This window comes from Orbicella franksi, chromosome 4, assembly GCF_964199315.1.
Source record: "Orbicella franksi chromosome 4, jaOrbFran1.1, whole genome shotgun sequence".
Lineage (NCBI taxonomy): Eukaryota > Metazoa > Cnidaria > Anthozoa > Scleractinia > Merulinidae > Orbicella > Orbicella franksi.
The window spans coordinates 33,766,255-33,780,566 of NC_138148.1; the positions used below are offsets into that span (position 1 = coordinate 33,766,255).

At 36.8% G+C, this 14,312-nt stretch overlaps 2 protein-coding genes across 3 annotated transcripts; one reads left to right on the forward strand and one right to left on the reverse strand.

The window, feature by feature from the left end:
• Positions 1-379: 379 nt before the first annotated feature.
• LOC145484172 (ribosomal protein S6 kinase alpha-5-like) lies at positions 380-13,214 on the forward strand. Of its 2 annotated transcripts, none has more exons than XM_081462800.1 (17): positions 380-557; positions 674-748; positions 878-1,096; positions 1,406-1,521; positions 1,841-1,951; positions 2,082-2,165; positions 3,012-3,115; positions 3,414-3,564; positions 3,724-3,885; positions 4,183-4,308; positions 4,484-4,554; positions 5,409-5,465; positions 5,677-5,764; positions 6,479-6,649; positions 7,755-7,955; positions 8,513-8,663; positions 9,156-13,214. In XM_081462800.1, the coding sequence occupies exons 1-17, from the start codon at positions 503-505 to the stop codon at positions 9,491-9,493; spliced, it is 2,280 nt and encodes a 759-aa protein (XP_081318926.1). In that variant the 5' UTR covers positions 380-502; the 3' UTR covers positions 9,494-13,214. The 2 variants fall into 2 exon arrangements, with proteins under 2 accessions (XP_081318926.1, XP_081318927.1); XM_081462801.1 differs by having other exon boundaries at positions 3,414-3,558.
• Positions 13,215-13,332: 118 nt separating this feature from the next.
• LOC145484178 (prolyl-tRNA synthetase associated domain-containing protein 1-like) lies at positions 13,333-14,249 on the reverse strand. The gene is made up of 2 exons (XM_081462809.1): positions 14,195-14,249; positions 13,333-14,089 (listed from the first exon to the last, which is right to left on the reverse strand). The coding sequence occupies exon 2, from the start codon at positions 13,953-13,955 to the stop codon at positions 13,455-13,457; it is 501 nt and encodes a 166-aa protein (XP_081318935.1). The 5' UTR covers positions 13,956-14,089; positions 14,195-14,249; the 3' UTR covers positions 13,333-13,454.
• Positions 14,250-14,312: the final 63 nt, after the last annotated feature.

Sequence of the window (14,312 nt, forward strand, 5' to 3'; positions counted from 1 at the left end):
ACGCTCTTGATATAATAATATATTGGACATAAGTCATACGTGGAAGTTGATAAAGGGAAAAATTTTAACACTCCGGAAACTAACAACTTCCGTCTTTATTTTCTCTCAAAATGGAAGTAAAGCGCTTTACGTTATCGCCAACAATATTATTTAAATGCTACATGCATTTCTACCGTTTCTTTGGCTTTTCACTTGTTTGAATGGACTTTTGTCCACGGAGAATCTGGCTTTTCGGCAGATAATCGATAAAAGAATACCGTATATTCTTAGGCAGAATACCGTATATTCTTGGAAGGTGAAAATGACCGGAAGTAATAGTGAAACAGAGGAAACGGGGGAAATTATTTTGTCACGTGAGACAAATATATTACTGGCTGTAAACCAATCAGAAGGTCGGAAATAAGAATCGGGGATTGCTGCCGAAACCGTCTATGTCGGGCGAATTTTGTTATTTGTGTTTTTTCGCCCTGGAAAGCCTTCGTGGCTTCAACTTGTGAGAAACATGACCGAGAATGGTTTTGAAAACTCTGGATTAATTCACCACGAGCTCAGAAACGGTATGTATTTCTTCAGAGTGTCTTGCGCGGTTAAAATGTCTGGCATATTGGTAGTCTGTACGTAAACAATTCTGTGTAGAAGCTTAGTGTTGGACAACTTTTGTTTTATTCCTTAGCTAATTTAACAGGACATGAAGACGAAAAGGTTGGACTGGAGAATTTTGAGCTTCTTAAAGTGCTTGGAACCGGAGGTAAACAAGCTTAGTTGTGTTTCCTTTGCAGGGGATTCTTTGCAAATCTTGCGTGAACCTGTGTGTGTTTTAGGTGAGTTTCAAGCCGTCCTCGGAGGTGTTGACTTTGCTTACTTTTTCATTTGACAGCTTACGGAAAAGTTTTTCTCGTTCGTAAGCGAGGCGGATACTTTTCGGGGAATCTGTACGCGATGAAGGTGCTTAAAAAGGCTACGATTGTCCAGAAGGCTAAGACAGCTGAACACACACGCACAGAAAGACAAGTGTTGGAAGCCGTTCGCCGGTGTCCATTTTTAGTGACATTACATTGGGCTTTCCAGACCGAATCGAAGCTTCATTTGATTATGGGTAAGCTTGCGTTTTGCGTCGAACATTTAAAGTTTCACACGCAACATGCCTGAAGAAACCCTTCGGAAGCCAACTAAGAGATTCACGACTTCAAAATCATAATGATTTTCTGTCATGTCGTAAGCCTATTTTGTGTCACGTTTATTCGAAGCTTACATCGCGACACGATTTCAGTAAATAACCTTTCATTTTCAAGCAGACTACGCAAAACCTTGATCCGATATCGAAAAATTATTCAATCTCAAGCTAAAGCGTATATTTGGTTATATTTAATACTCTGATATTTGTTTTAACTTGTTAACCTCGTAGATTACGTGAATGGCGGAGAACTTTTCACCCATTTGTACCAAAGAGAGAAGTTTACTGAAGACGAAGTTAGAATATATATTGGAGAAATTATTATTGCAATCGAGCATCTTCACAGAGTAAGTTAAACGTGTACTTGTTGTCCACGTCCAAACAAAACCTGTTTTCGAGCGCGTAAATCTTAACTGAAAGCATACAGTTATTAACTTGTCTCAAATTTAATTTGACATACTGTACATCCTTGTGTTCATATCATAGAAGCTAAGCTTTTTAGTCATTTACATGGTATAAACGTAACAGTTTTCAGACCTCTCACGTCTTTGCCTTTTCCTATAACTGTTTTCGTGCAGGCATGCAACCGTGTTATAAAGGCAGTAAGGTTATCGCAAATCATTTGTGACCAAATAAAGTGACAATCGACATACATTTCTTTTTCAGCTCGGAATAATTTACCGTGACATCAAATTAGAGAACATTTTGCTGGACTCGGATGGTCATGTCGTGATTACGGACTTTGGGCTGAGCAAGGAATTTTCAACACCCAATTCGGTGAGCTAATTGCCTCCATTTAATAAATGCTTAGTATTATTCCATTTGTCTATTTATATTAATATTTCTACAACTCTGCGATAAATTAAACTAATGCTATAAAATCTAACGGATTGTGTATTAATCCCAGGGGGAAAGGGCATATTCATTTTGTGGTACAATTGAGTACATGGCCCCTGAAGTCGTTAAAGGTGGAAGCAGAGGACATGATAAGGTATGTACTAAGAAATAGTCTCAAGATTTCCATAATCCCTCAATTAATAATGCATACAGTTTTGTAACCTTTCTATTCTTGACTGCTATTCGTGCATCAAGGATTATGTGGAATAAATTGTATGCGTAAGCATAATGAAGTCTGGAACTACACAGGAAGCTTTCCAAATCCTTTCTCCTGAAGATGATAATTAACATTTTGATTGAGGCAATAATAAATTCTGTACAGTGAATTTGGAGTGTATTACTATAAATTAGTATACATGTTAGTCATGGTAATTTTCTTCAATTATGCTAGTCTAATTACAGTCACATGCCTCGCTAACAGTAAGCAAGTTAATGGTAGCAGGGCACTATTATTTCTATAAAACATCTTGCATGTGCCTCTTCTACTTTGCTTTCACCTTCACTCCTAAGAGGTGATCAAGAACCTTTATCTTGGAAACTATTGTTTAAACATAGCTGTCTACAGGCCTTGCAAAGAACCTCCCATTTTGGTATAGGCATAAATTCATGCATTCTCAAAATTTGACTTGGTTATGAGAACTGTTGTTAAAGATGCAAAATGGTAAATGGAACACAAATTTCTATTTGGAACATTCCACTGTAGAAAAGGGGACTACCATTTCAGAAGTTATATTCTTCCCACAAAGTTTTGGCAGTTTGTGTTCCACTTACATCCCCACTGGAATTTCTGCTAAATTGTTGTAAGTGATAAACAACCTTTGTTAGGTAATGCTATGGAAATTGGATTTGTCAGTTTCTCTTCCTGTAGTTACATTTTTTTTCTGCATCAGGGCTGACTTGAAATGTGTGAGGTTTATTATTTGTTTTGTGATTATTATAGGCAGTTGATTGGTGGAGTTTAGGAGTACTCATGTACGAGCTTCTCACTGGAGCATCACCCTTCACTGTTGATGGAGAGAAAAATAGTCAATCTGAAATTTCCAAGTTAGTAATGACAGCATGTCTATATTTCCTGGATCGACAAGGTTTATAAGCCCAGTATGTTACCCTTGTATTAAATAAAAATGTTCAAACACCAGACACTACTACTCCCATAATACCCCTGTCCTTCCATGTGTTTAAATGGTCTCTTATAAGAGGTGACGCTACGAGGACTGATGATGATGATGATAAATTATTGGGAAACAAGGGGAGTAGGCGCCATTTATCCTGTTTGCTAGGTGATATGGAATTAGGTGGCTCAGGCGCAGACTAAACCTTTTGATGTTCATATCTTTGGTAGACGAATTCTCTACAACAGTCCACCAATGCCCCCTGATATCTCAAGAGAAGTAACAGACTTGCTTCTCAAGCTATTACAGAAAGACCCAAAATTGCGACTTGGAGCTAAGGGTGCTCACGAGATTCAAGCCCATCCTTTCTTCAAGGTACACGTAAGTTGAAATTCACTCATATGGTACTCTTGCTACTACTTCTAGCTCAAAAACCAGTGAGAGCAAATTATCCTATTTCACTGCTTTAATTTTAGTCAAGATCTGTCATTGACAACAGATAATCTGTTCTATAGCTGATCAGTGTCTTTCGATTAACAGGGCCTTAACTGGAATCTCCTGGCTCAAAAGAAGATCGCAGCACCCTTTAAGCCTCGAATAGGGGATGAATTGGATGTCAGTAATTTTGCTGAAGAGTTCACAGACATGGTACCAACATATTCACCAGCTGCTGTTCCAAAGACAGCAGACAGAATTTTCAAGGTCAGTCATTGAATCTTAATGTTGAAAATTTTGGTCAAATGTTTCCCTCTGATTGGCTGGGTGGTCATCATTTTGTGTGAGGCTATAAGTAACACATTATCAGTGATGATCATTTGGGGTTTTTTCCTATTTTGTGCTGAAAAAAAAAAAAAGAAAAGAAAAAGAAAACAAAAGAAAATAGCCAATTTTTGTGTACTTAATGTGATGCAAGCACTTGAGAAAGTTTACCCTGATAATTTGGATCAAAGTTCTGACTGAAAGTGATCTCAATTTTGAAGTCTTCATTACAATTTGCAGGGATATTCATTTGTAGCTCCATCAATCATATTTGGAGAAAATGAGTTTACAAAGCGTTTGGTTGCCAATAAACCAAATGAGCACAGACCAGCCCCTGGTGCTGTAGATTATGCAGCATTATTTGAGGTAAATGTATTTCTTTGTCTGTTTGAACTCTAAAGTTTAGTTGAAATAATTGCGCTTGTATGTTCCTTGCAGATGTTGCGATGTTGAACAAACTAGAATGAAAGTTGACATATTATATTTTACACTCTGTTCACCAAATTTTGCTTACAGTCTTGGCTGTTGTGTAATTTTTCAGGATTCACCTTTCTTTCAAAACTATGCTATAAGTGATGAAGTTCTTGGTGATGGAAGTTTCTCAACTTGTAGGTAAGTGTAAGGGGGCCATTTTTTTCCAAACGGGGTCCTGTAGAATGAACAATTCCTTAGCTGGAGACAGAAGTGACAAGTTTTGTGTTGAATACATAACTTAACTTCATCTATCCTAAATGTCTGTCAGAGTTGGATCTACAGAAGAAAAATACAAAGGCAATAAAGGTTAAAAATGATAGCTCTCAGGGGCACTTACAGCGAGGCAAATATTGCTCAAGATAATTTATTTCCCTGAATAAGCTTTAGAATTTCCATCTCAAGTGACTTAAGCAAAGGATCAACCTACCTCCTGTGTATAATATGTTCTTAGGTTTCATCATGTGTCACTCCTCCATAAATAAATATTGCGTGACGAGCTCAATGGACAACTACATAAGAAACAGGTCATTAGTTTTTGAAGGGGGCAGGGGGTTGGTTGGGCAATTTTCCCCAAAAAATTCCTTCGTAGCAAAAACTGCTGAAAAGAAATCTTGCAATGGGAACTATGATCCAAGTCCTGTGTTTGACTTCAAAAAAATTATGGCACAACTTAAAGGTGAGAAAAAAATTTCATTTCCCAGAAAATTGCCCAGCCCCTCCTCTCAAAGAAATAATGTTCTGTGTCTAATCTGGGAGGCTGATCACTTAGCTTGACCTGTCTTTATATTCCCCAGAAACAGCTGAAAGTTGAATATTATAAGTTTCTAACGTACTGTAGTGAGTCAGAGCTTTTGTTGGAGAGTACTGTGACCTGTGACATGGAATTTTTGTTGCACTGAATATTATTAGTTGGTTGGTTTGGAGTTTAGTAGCAGTAAATGCGTAATTTACTTAGAAGAGTGTTCTTGATGAGTTGTGCTTTCTGTTTTAAGGAAATGTGTTCACATACGAACTGGAGTACCTTTTGCTGTGAAAGTTATAAGTAGAAGGTAAATGAATCGAATTTTTATCACAAATCAACCCAGTTTGAAAGGTTTTTCAGTCTACTTTTGTAAAAATGTTGTCTACAACTAAAGGCCATCAAAAGGCTCCTTGATGATGATAATCTCCTTTATAATTAATTTGTAATTATTCTAATTTTTTATTTTTCTTTTACTTATCTATAGATAATAGAGTTATTTTATTTCTTTTTCCTTTCAGACGTGACCACATAAGAGAGGAACAGTCATTAAGAATATGTCAAGGTCATCCCAACATAGTCAGACTACAGGAAGTGTTTCAGGATGATGTGAGTGCGCTGATAATTTGTTTCAATTCCTTAACCTTTAACCTTCTGCAAGAGTTTGAAATTGATAAAAAACAAATTTAGTCAATATTGCACCCATTCAAATGAAAGCTGTGATTATTTTGCTTTAGTTTTGACTTCAAATGAATTTGCCACAAATGTACTGGGTATACATGGTGTGCAAAAACAGTAATTTTTTCTTTTTTTCCCCTTTTTTATTGGGCACAAATAATAAAATTATTGTTGTTGTTGTCATCAGGGGGGAGAAGAATACTACTAGTGCACTTAATGCTACAGAAACCAAGGATAAGCTCTGGGTCTAGGCCACTAAGAGGACTTTCATGTTGTTTATTATGAGCCAAGTGGCCCACCAGGTTGGCACTTACATATATCTCTGGTTTCTGTAGCATGGGTAGTGACTAGGAGTATTTCTACTCTCTCCTGGATTGGATGCTGATCTATCGCAGGGTTAACCCCCAGCATTAAATTTACTGGTACCCATTTATATACCTGGGTGGAGAGAGGGACTGTGAGAGTAAAGTGTCTAATCACAATGTTCCCGGCCAGGGTTCAAACCCAGACTGCTTGATCCAGTGATCTAACCATGAGGCCACCCACTTCTCCCTTGGAGGTAAAAGAGGCAAAGTTATTATTTTGTGTTTCACTGTAACTTTACATAGTTAATGATATATTGTTTTCCTGGTTCATGTTTTACAGTTCCATACATATTTAGTTTTGGAATTACTTGGTGGTGGAGAGCTCTTAGAAAGAATACGAAAAAAGAAAAATTTCAATGAGGTGGAAGCCAGCCACATTATTAGGAAACTAGCTTCTGCTGTGGAATTCATGCACGGCCGAGGAGTTGTACATAGAGATCTTAAACCTGAGGTACAGAACTGTAAAAATAAGTTGTTATTTTCAAAATATCATTGAAAAGTGCTCTTTTGGCCATTTTATTTCATTGCTAACTATTTTTGATGCTGATAAAACAAAGGAAATAACAAAATGAGAATAATAACATAGTGAATGACTGGAAATTGCATTTTTGGCTCAATCGTGTGTCATAATTTCATCTTGGAAAAGAATTGCATTGTGAGCAAAGAGACATTACACGACTTTCCAAGGGATATTTACATTATTGCTGAAATTGAAAAACTCTTTGCTAGAGATCACGCTAATGATTTGTGGCAACAATGAAAAATTCCTTACTAATAGTGTGTCTGTGAATTTGCGGCTGATTCAATGACGTCTAGCTGACAGGTTCTCATCATCAGACTGCCTGCTTTTGCACAGTGTTGGGAGTTCATGTACCATATACAAAGTAGCAAACTGTACACACCTTAGTCCATGTACCTTCTTGAAGTTACAGGGCCAATAAATAGATTTAGCCAAGCCTAAAAGCAGAGCTCCTGATTACAATAAGTTAACCTGGCTTGAGCCTGCGATCCAATTGAAAACCAGAACCTTGTCAGCCGTCAACTTCAGAAAACCTTGTGACCTCGTGATCTCTCAACCTTATTATTATTATTATTATTATCATTATTATCATTATTATTATTATTATTATTATTATTATCATCATCATCATTACCTCAATGAGCTCTAAACCTGAACCCGTGATATGGTCACATGATACTGGTCAGCAGATACCTTGTTTCGACAGGTGTCAATTGACCATAACATATGTCCAATATCAAAGATGCTGTAAACCAAAGCTGCAAGCCTTGGTCGACCTATTGTTGGAGTATGGCTGCCATGTTTCGCAAGTTTGTCATTTTCGTCATAGGGCACACATGCCCATGATCCATGCCGCTAGCCATGCTGACCATGAAAAAAGAGTTGCATGGTTTTCTATTTCTATGCATGCATGTGGTTCTCTCCCTATAGTTATGGTGCTCTGCTATATGATATTTTAATGACAAAGAAAATTTGAAACTTCAGTGAGTCTGCTTGAAATAACATTCATTTGATTCTTGCTGTTTCTTTTTTCCAGAATTTGCTGTTTGTAGATAATTCAGACAATGCAGAATTGAAAATTGTTGACTTTGGCTTTGCAAGACTAAAGCCTGAAAATCAACCATTACAAACACCTTGTTTCACTGCTGCTTATGCTGCTCCTGAAGTGATTAGTCAGACTGTGAATCGAAGTGGCTATGATGAATCATGCGACTTGTGGAGTCTTGGTGTTATCATGGTAAGCTAAACAGAGTCGTAGTTCTATTTCTGTGTAAATGCCATTTTGAATAGAAGCTAAGCAATCTTTGTGTAAATGCAATTTACATGAAAATGCCAATTTGGAAACTAACATTAATTCTAACTTGGCTCTGAGGCTTTGGGGAATGAAACAAAAGAATTACTTTCTTACTCTACTTACTCTCTCAACCTTGATGTGATTTCTTTTGTTTTATTCCCCCAAGCCAACTGGAGTTAAAGTCCTATTACATCAAAATTGGCCTATTGCTTTTTGGGGGGACCTCTTCGTTTTCATCAGTCTGTTAACTTCCAAAATTCCTCATATAAAAACTCACTCAGTCATCCTCTTTCTTTCTTTCTTTGAGTGCAGCATAGGGCTGCCCAATAGCATCTTCCATCCTTCATGGTCTTTTCATGACCTCATTCTGCATAGTCCAGCATAAAGTAAAAGGCCAGCATCTATTCTTCAGGAGTTTTTTCTGCACGTGTTTATATTTCTTCCTTCCTGTTGGCCATTGATACTTGTCCAATTTATTTTATTGCCACTTTCATCTCCAGTACACCATGCTATCTGGTCAGGTACCATTCCAGAGCAGTCGTAGTTTTCGATCAGCAGATTTTATAATGCAAAGAATCACGCAAGGGGACATCCGATTTGAAGGGCAACAGTGGGAATCGATATCTCCAGCAGCAAAGGACCTTATCAAAGGTATATCATTTAATTGTAGGGCTCTTTGACATTTTGATGCTGTGTTGTTCATTTGGACAAGGCTTACTGTGAAGGAGACTACCTTGTAAGTTTACTTTCAAGAAAAATTTTAAAAATTTCCAGTGAAGTCCTGACATCCCAAGTAGAGAAAGATGTTGCTCATATCGAGTTAAGATACTGTTACGTGACTCTGTAGTAGACATAATAAGAAATGAGATACTGATTCTGGCCCTAGAATGGGATGTGACTAATACAATGTAGATTCCCACCATATTTCCTTTAGAAAGACGTGGTGAAAGTGACCGCAAAAACATTGGTTCTGCTTCGGTATATCATTTCTTATTATGTCGCTCACTAGTTTCCTACTGAATTTCCTTGGGAATTTGTGGGTAAATTTTCAACGAGATGAATTGTTGACAACATAACATACATGTATCATTTTCCTTTAGTTCCTTCAGTTGCTGGAATCAACTGTTTCTCTCTCTTTAACAGGACTTCTAACAGTGGATCCTAGCCAGAGGCTAAAAGTAAGAGAAGTTGTTCACCATGAATGGTTAAGGGGAAGTACCTGTTTGCCACATACTCCACTCATGACCCCTGGCATTTTGGGTAAAGGACATAAAAGGACTTATGTGGAATCTGCACTTAATGTAACATACGATGCTTTTAACAGAGCACACAAAGAAGGATTTACACTAATGGATGTTCAACAAGCGCCACTTGCTAAACGACGGAAAAAAAACAAGACAACATCGACAGACAGTAGATCTACTACAAGTAGTGATCTTAGCAACAGCGGAGGAACGTCACCTTTGTTAAATCCAAGATGACAAGGTGAACTGAAGGGTAATTGAATTGACGTAGTCGACAATGAATAGTAAAATAAATTGACTGTAGATATGTGTGGTACACTTCAAGTGAGACAAGAGTAATTGTATAAGCAGGATAGATTTGCAATGTTAATAATACTTATTATGATAACGAACAAAGATGATATATTATTATCAAGTTCACGGGGGAATCTAACAGCCACATACAGTTTTGTTCTAGTGGGCGTTAACTTAATTTATTGCATGATTTGAATATTAGGTGTACATTAGTTCTCATTTCCAATTTAAAATTTTCTAGACAAAATGTCAATAATAATTATTATTTCCAATAATATACCAGCAGATTTTGAATAGTTTACTTAAGTTTATATAAGTCATTGTTGGGATTGTGTACTTTTACTCTTGCTTTTTGAAGACAATATCAGATTAACACAGAATTATATAGTGCTTTAATTTATGAATGTAATCATACATTTAACTAGTTTATTGTTGGTTTGTCCCAGAAGAGCTAGTTAAGGTGTTGCTTACAATTTCACAAGGTACACATGAGAAAAAAATCATGTAGATTTACAAAATTAATGAAGTCATAATATAATACCTTCCAAAGTAATGACTAATCACACACTCACTCTTCAAATGTAATTTGCAGGTAACATTTTGCAAACCCTGTTTCTAGCATAAATTGGCCTAAAAAATTCAACGCAATGCAAGTATTTTTAGATAGTTCACCGCTATGCCTAACTTAAAAAAAACATTTTACCTGTAAAACTTTTAAGACCAACCAATGGATTTTTTTATTGCCGTTATGACAACCTTACATCATTAGTTAAGGTTAAATTCTTACTTTCAACAAGTAATTTGATATAATTTGTAAAATAGTGGTGAGGTACATGTACCAGGTATTTTGTTGAGTAACACATGGTGCTCAGTGGGTGAAAATTAATTTTGTGGGACTTTTGCAAGAGTCATGAATTTTCACCTTGATAAAAATTTCTTCCCAGGACAAGTAATATAATATTTTAGTTGACGTAGATGTTGCTTACACAATCTTTACCCAGGTGAATGTATTACATTAGTGTGATCTTGAATTCATCCTGGGAGAAAACTGTTATCAGTTATCCTCCAGGGAATCATGTTTGTAAGCAATCAACAAAGAAATAGTTCAATAAGTTACAGTGAGAGGAGAATTAAATCCTTTCTGTCGGTGAAATGTTACTTTAGAAGCATTTTAAGAGATTCCATTGTAAGATTTAGAAAAAAACTGTAACCAAGCAGTCATAATTGGCAACAAGTAAACAACATTTGGGAATAGCCCTTTTTACAGTTTGTTTGTTTGTTTGTTTGTTTTTCAGTGTAATCCAACATGGATGCGAGGCAAGTTGGGGCTTTAAGTTCAAAATGGCCCGAAATTCCCTCATTCATGCTTGATTATATTGTCAGTAGTGAAAAGTTAACTGTGAAAAGGGGTATTGAAACTCATCCGAAGCCTAAATTTTGATGGATATGCTTTTTAAGTGAGCACGGTGTGCTTGGAAGTTTTTATTTATTTCTTATCCTTGTTATAATTACTGTAAGAATTATTTTTGTAAGAAAATGTAAAAAGACTACTAACAGCACTAATTAAATAAGTGGCTGTTTTTTAACGTAGCTTGGTTTTGGCAGGGGGTGTTGTTTTTAGAAAAATAGAGATCATTTAAAATTAGAACAAACTGTTTTTATGTAGTAATTGATAGTTGTGTATCTGTGCTAACAGCCTTCTTTGGTTGTTGCTGCTTGCACAAGAAATAAAATGGCAATAGCTGCTTTTGCAAGCTTGAAAGCAGCTTTCACAGAGCACTGCCAGTTGTTTGTAGCAGGGTTAAACAATTGATGTCATCTGGGAACAAAGTAGATTCTTTTGAACTAGGGTTTATTGCACATAAGGTCTTATGACAAAGCAATAATCATAATTTTCTAAAATAATAATTATTGCTAGTCCTCCATCAGTACATTAAATCCAGTGGTCACAGCTATATCCACATAGTTTATTTCAGTAACTTACAGCTGTGTTGCTGGGCGAGAATTTTATGAGTGAATTGTTGTAATTAATCTTCCTTTTTATAGGCAATCTAAATCTGGGCCGGGTTGTTTAAAATATGGATCACACTATCTGTGGGATAAATCACTATTCAGTGGATAGTGCTAGCACGATTTGATTTGTTAACACTTATCTACTGGTTAGTAATTTATACAGTAGATAGCATTCTCCACCTTTTAAACAACCCAGGCTTAGAGTACACGGTCACTATTATTGATTGCATGCCCTTTGACCCTGTTATGAGGTCACAATTATAACTCATTCATCTTTACAATTCTCCCTTCTTGCCTGAACAAATGCCTGGATCTGCCCCCGTAAAAGACTGCTACCATTGATAGTATATTAGGAATAGAGAGTGAATGAATGATTTCTTTGAACATTGTGCACTTTATAATTAAGGAGTGAGTACAATACTGTTTGACCTAGAAAGTGGAGTGTGGTTGGTTTGGGATGATGCATACCCTGAAGGTTTGTAATTGTGGTTTTGTCTTCAGGGTATGTATTTGATAGGTGGGAGGTGGCTAACAATATTAGTGTGAATAAAAAGGTTGCTAATTATCAAGATTGGAAATAGAGTAACTTATTGTACATATAATGGCACAGAAATACTAGACTCAAAAATAAACGAAGCTTTCAAAAAGCTTCAAACTCAGAATATCAATTATTTTGTCTTTATTGATCTTGTACATACCCAGACATCTGAAGGTCTTATCCTGTCCATTTGATGCTGATAAACCAGCTTTTTCGCTTGGTAGTTGTTTGTCTATTTGAATTTGTTCATGTATCTGGATGGCGAACTTATTAAATCAACTAAACTACAAAAGCACACAAAGGAAAAATTAACAAAAAGATCCACTTGCGCTAGAGTTTCCGGGATTCACTGGAAGATGTGTTGTGCAGAGTCTAATGTGCATATGCAAACACTCCGTGTACCTTGCAAACTTTTCAATTAGGGTACAGTGGGGCACGATTGGTTACTGAATTGATATTTCGTTTAATTTGACAATGCCTGTTTTCTGCCGTGGAATTTGCTTAGGAGTAAAAAGCAAATGCCCTTCAATGTAGTGAAAGAAGAACAGAGTCTGAAAAAAAGAAAAGCTAGTCTGTTGTTATTCAATCAATGCAACACAACACAACCTTATAATTTCCCACGTCTTTTCTGTTTACCACCACCCCACTCACCTCCACTCAAAGTTTTTGTGATGTACATTGCTCTTGAAATACATCCCTATCATCATGGTATGTTTTCCCACTGACATTATTGTACGGTAGTGTCATCTCACTTTTGCTGCCCGTAATTGTTTGACAACCTGCCAATGACAACGCAGCACTGAAATTTTAGGACCTGTTCACAACTTAACAATGATGACTTGCCGCTAATATAATTCACATTTCAATCAAAGTCTGAAGTTCAAAACCTGACTAATGACTGCCTTTTTGACTGCCATCAATCATAATCGTAACACAGTGACAACCAACAAAGTCTGATTAGTTTTGCATGCATTGAACATGGATGGAAAGTTAGAGAAAATGTCCAGGAATTTTGCCAAAATCTCATAGCAAAATCTTTCAGCTGATCAAGCTTGCCACTGTAGGATTGTGATTGAGAAATTAAAATTTATTTGAAAAAGGTATACTGTAGAATAGGTTTGCATCTTAGGTCTCAAAGAACATTACCATTTACACCTTGGTCAAGCACTCTCCAACCCATCACTCCCCCAAACCACCTGCCAGGATCTAATTAAGCTGTTCACAGAAGGGCTTATGTTTGGTCATAATACACCAGCTTTATTTTTTAATGAGAAACTAAATAAGTAAAATACCACAACTAACTACATGTATACAATTCTGAATTTAAAGGCAGACTGTTTCTTCCAAATGATTCTAAAAATGCACTATGATCGGCTCGTGTCCAGTTGCTTTGACATATTTCATGAAATCTTCAGGTTTCATTCCGGTCGTCGCTTCATTGCTCATGGGATGAAAATACACTGTTTGGTGGCTGTCTTCTACAAAGCTTGCATCTAACAAGAACGTAACTTCCTGCTTCGTGTCATTGAACAACGATAGAGGTGTAACACATCCCTGTCCCACACCGAGTTTTTCCAACATGACTTCTTCATCCGCGAATCGAAACCCTCCACTTGCTCCAACCTTTTTGGCAAGATCGCTCAAGCTGACCTCGCGAGTTGCCAAAGCTGTGAAGAGCCACAGTCGTTTTTTCTTTTTATCCTTGAGGAAAAGATTTTTGCTGTGTGCTCCTGGGAGATGGCCGACATACGGCATCATGGCTTCAACCGTAAATACTGCAGGATGTTCAATTGTCTCTGAAGTAATTCCCAAATTTTCAAGGTATTCCATCAGTTCTTTTCGTCCACCAGACATTCTGGAAATGTTTCTCAAAACTCACACCAATATTACAAAGAAGCCGGTATATGGCGAGCAATTCCGATTAGTAATTTGTGTACAGTATCGTCTGGCGTACCACATTCCTTCTGATAGATGAAATAGTAACAAGTCTGACAAGGATAGAAAGAAAGGTGATTACAAATATTAACTTAAACACGATTATTCAATAACACGAACTTCGCATCCACAATGATGACAAGCTTTAAAAACATTACAGGGATTATTCCAGGCCACATTATTTTACGAAACACGAAGAAGCGCATATCTTTCTAGCTCTACAGGACACTTCATGTAACGGGACATGACGAGAACAAAAACACCGCTGTAATGTTG

Bases quoted from the DNA above. Each gene is read 5' to 3' on its own strand.
- LOC145484172 (XM_081462800.1), top strand. From the start codon at position 503: ATGACCGAGAATGGTTTTGAAAACTCTGGATTAATTCACCACGAGCTC. The intron at 1,952-2,081 runs GTGAGCTAATTG...TATTAATCCCAG, and splicing joins AATTTTCAACACCCAATTCG to GGGGAAAGGGCATATTCATT. The intron at 3,886-4,182 runs GTCAGTCATTGA...TACAATTTGCAG, and splicing joins CAGCAGACAGAATTTTCAAG to GGATATTCATTTGTAGCTCC.
- LOC145484178 (XM_081462809.1), bottom strand. From the start codon at position 13,955: ATGTCTGGTGGACGAAAAGAACTGATGGAATACCTTGAAAATTTGGGA.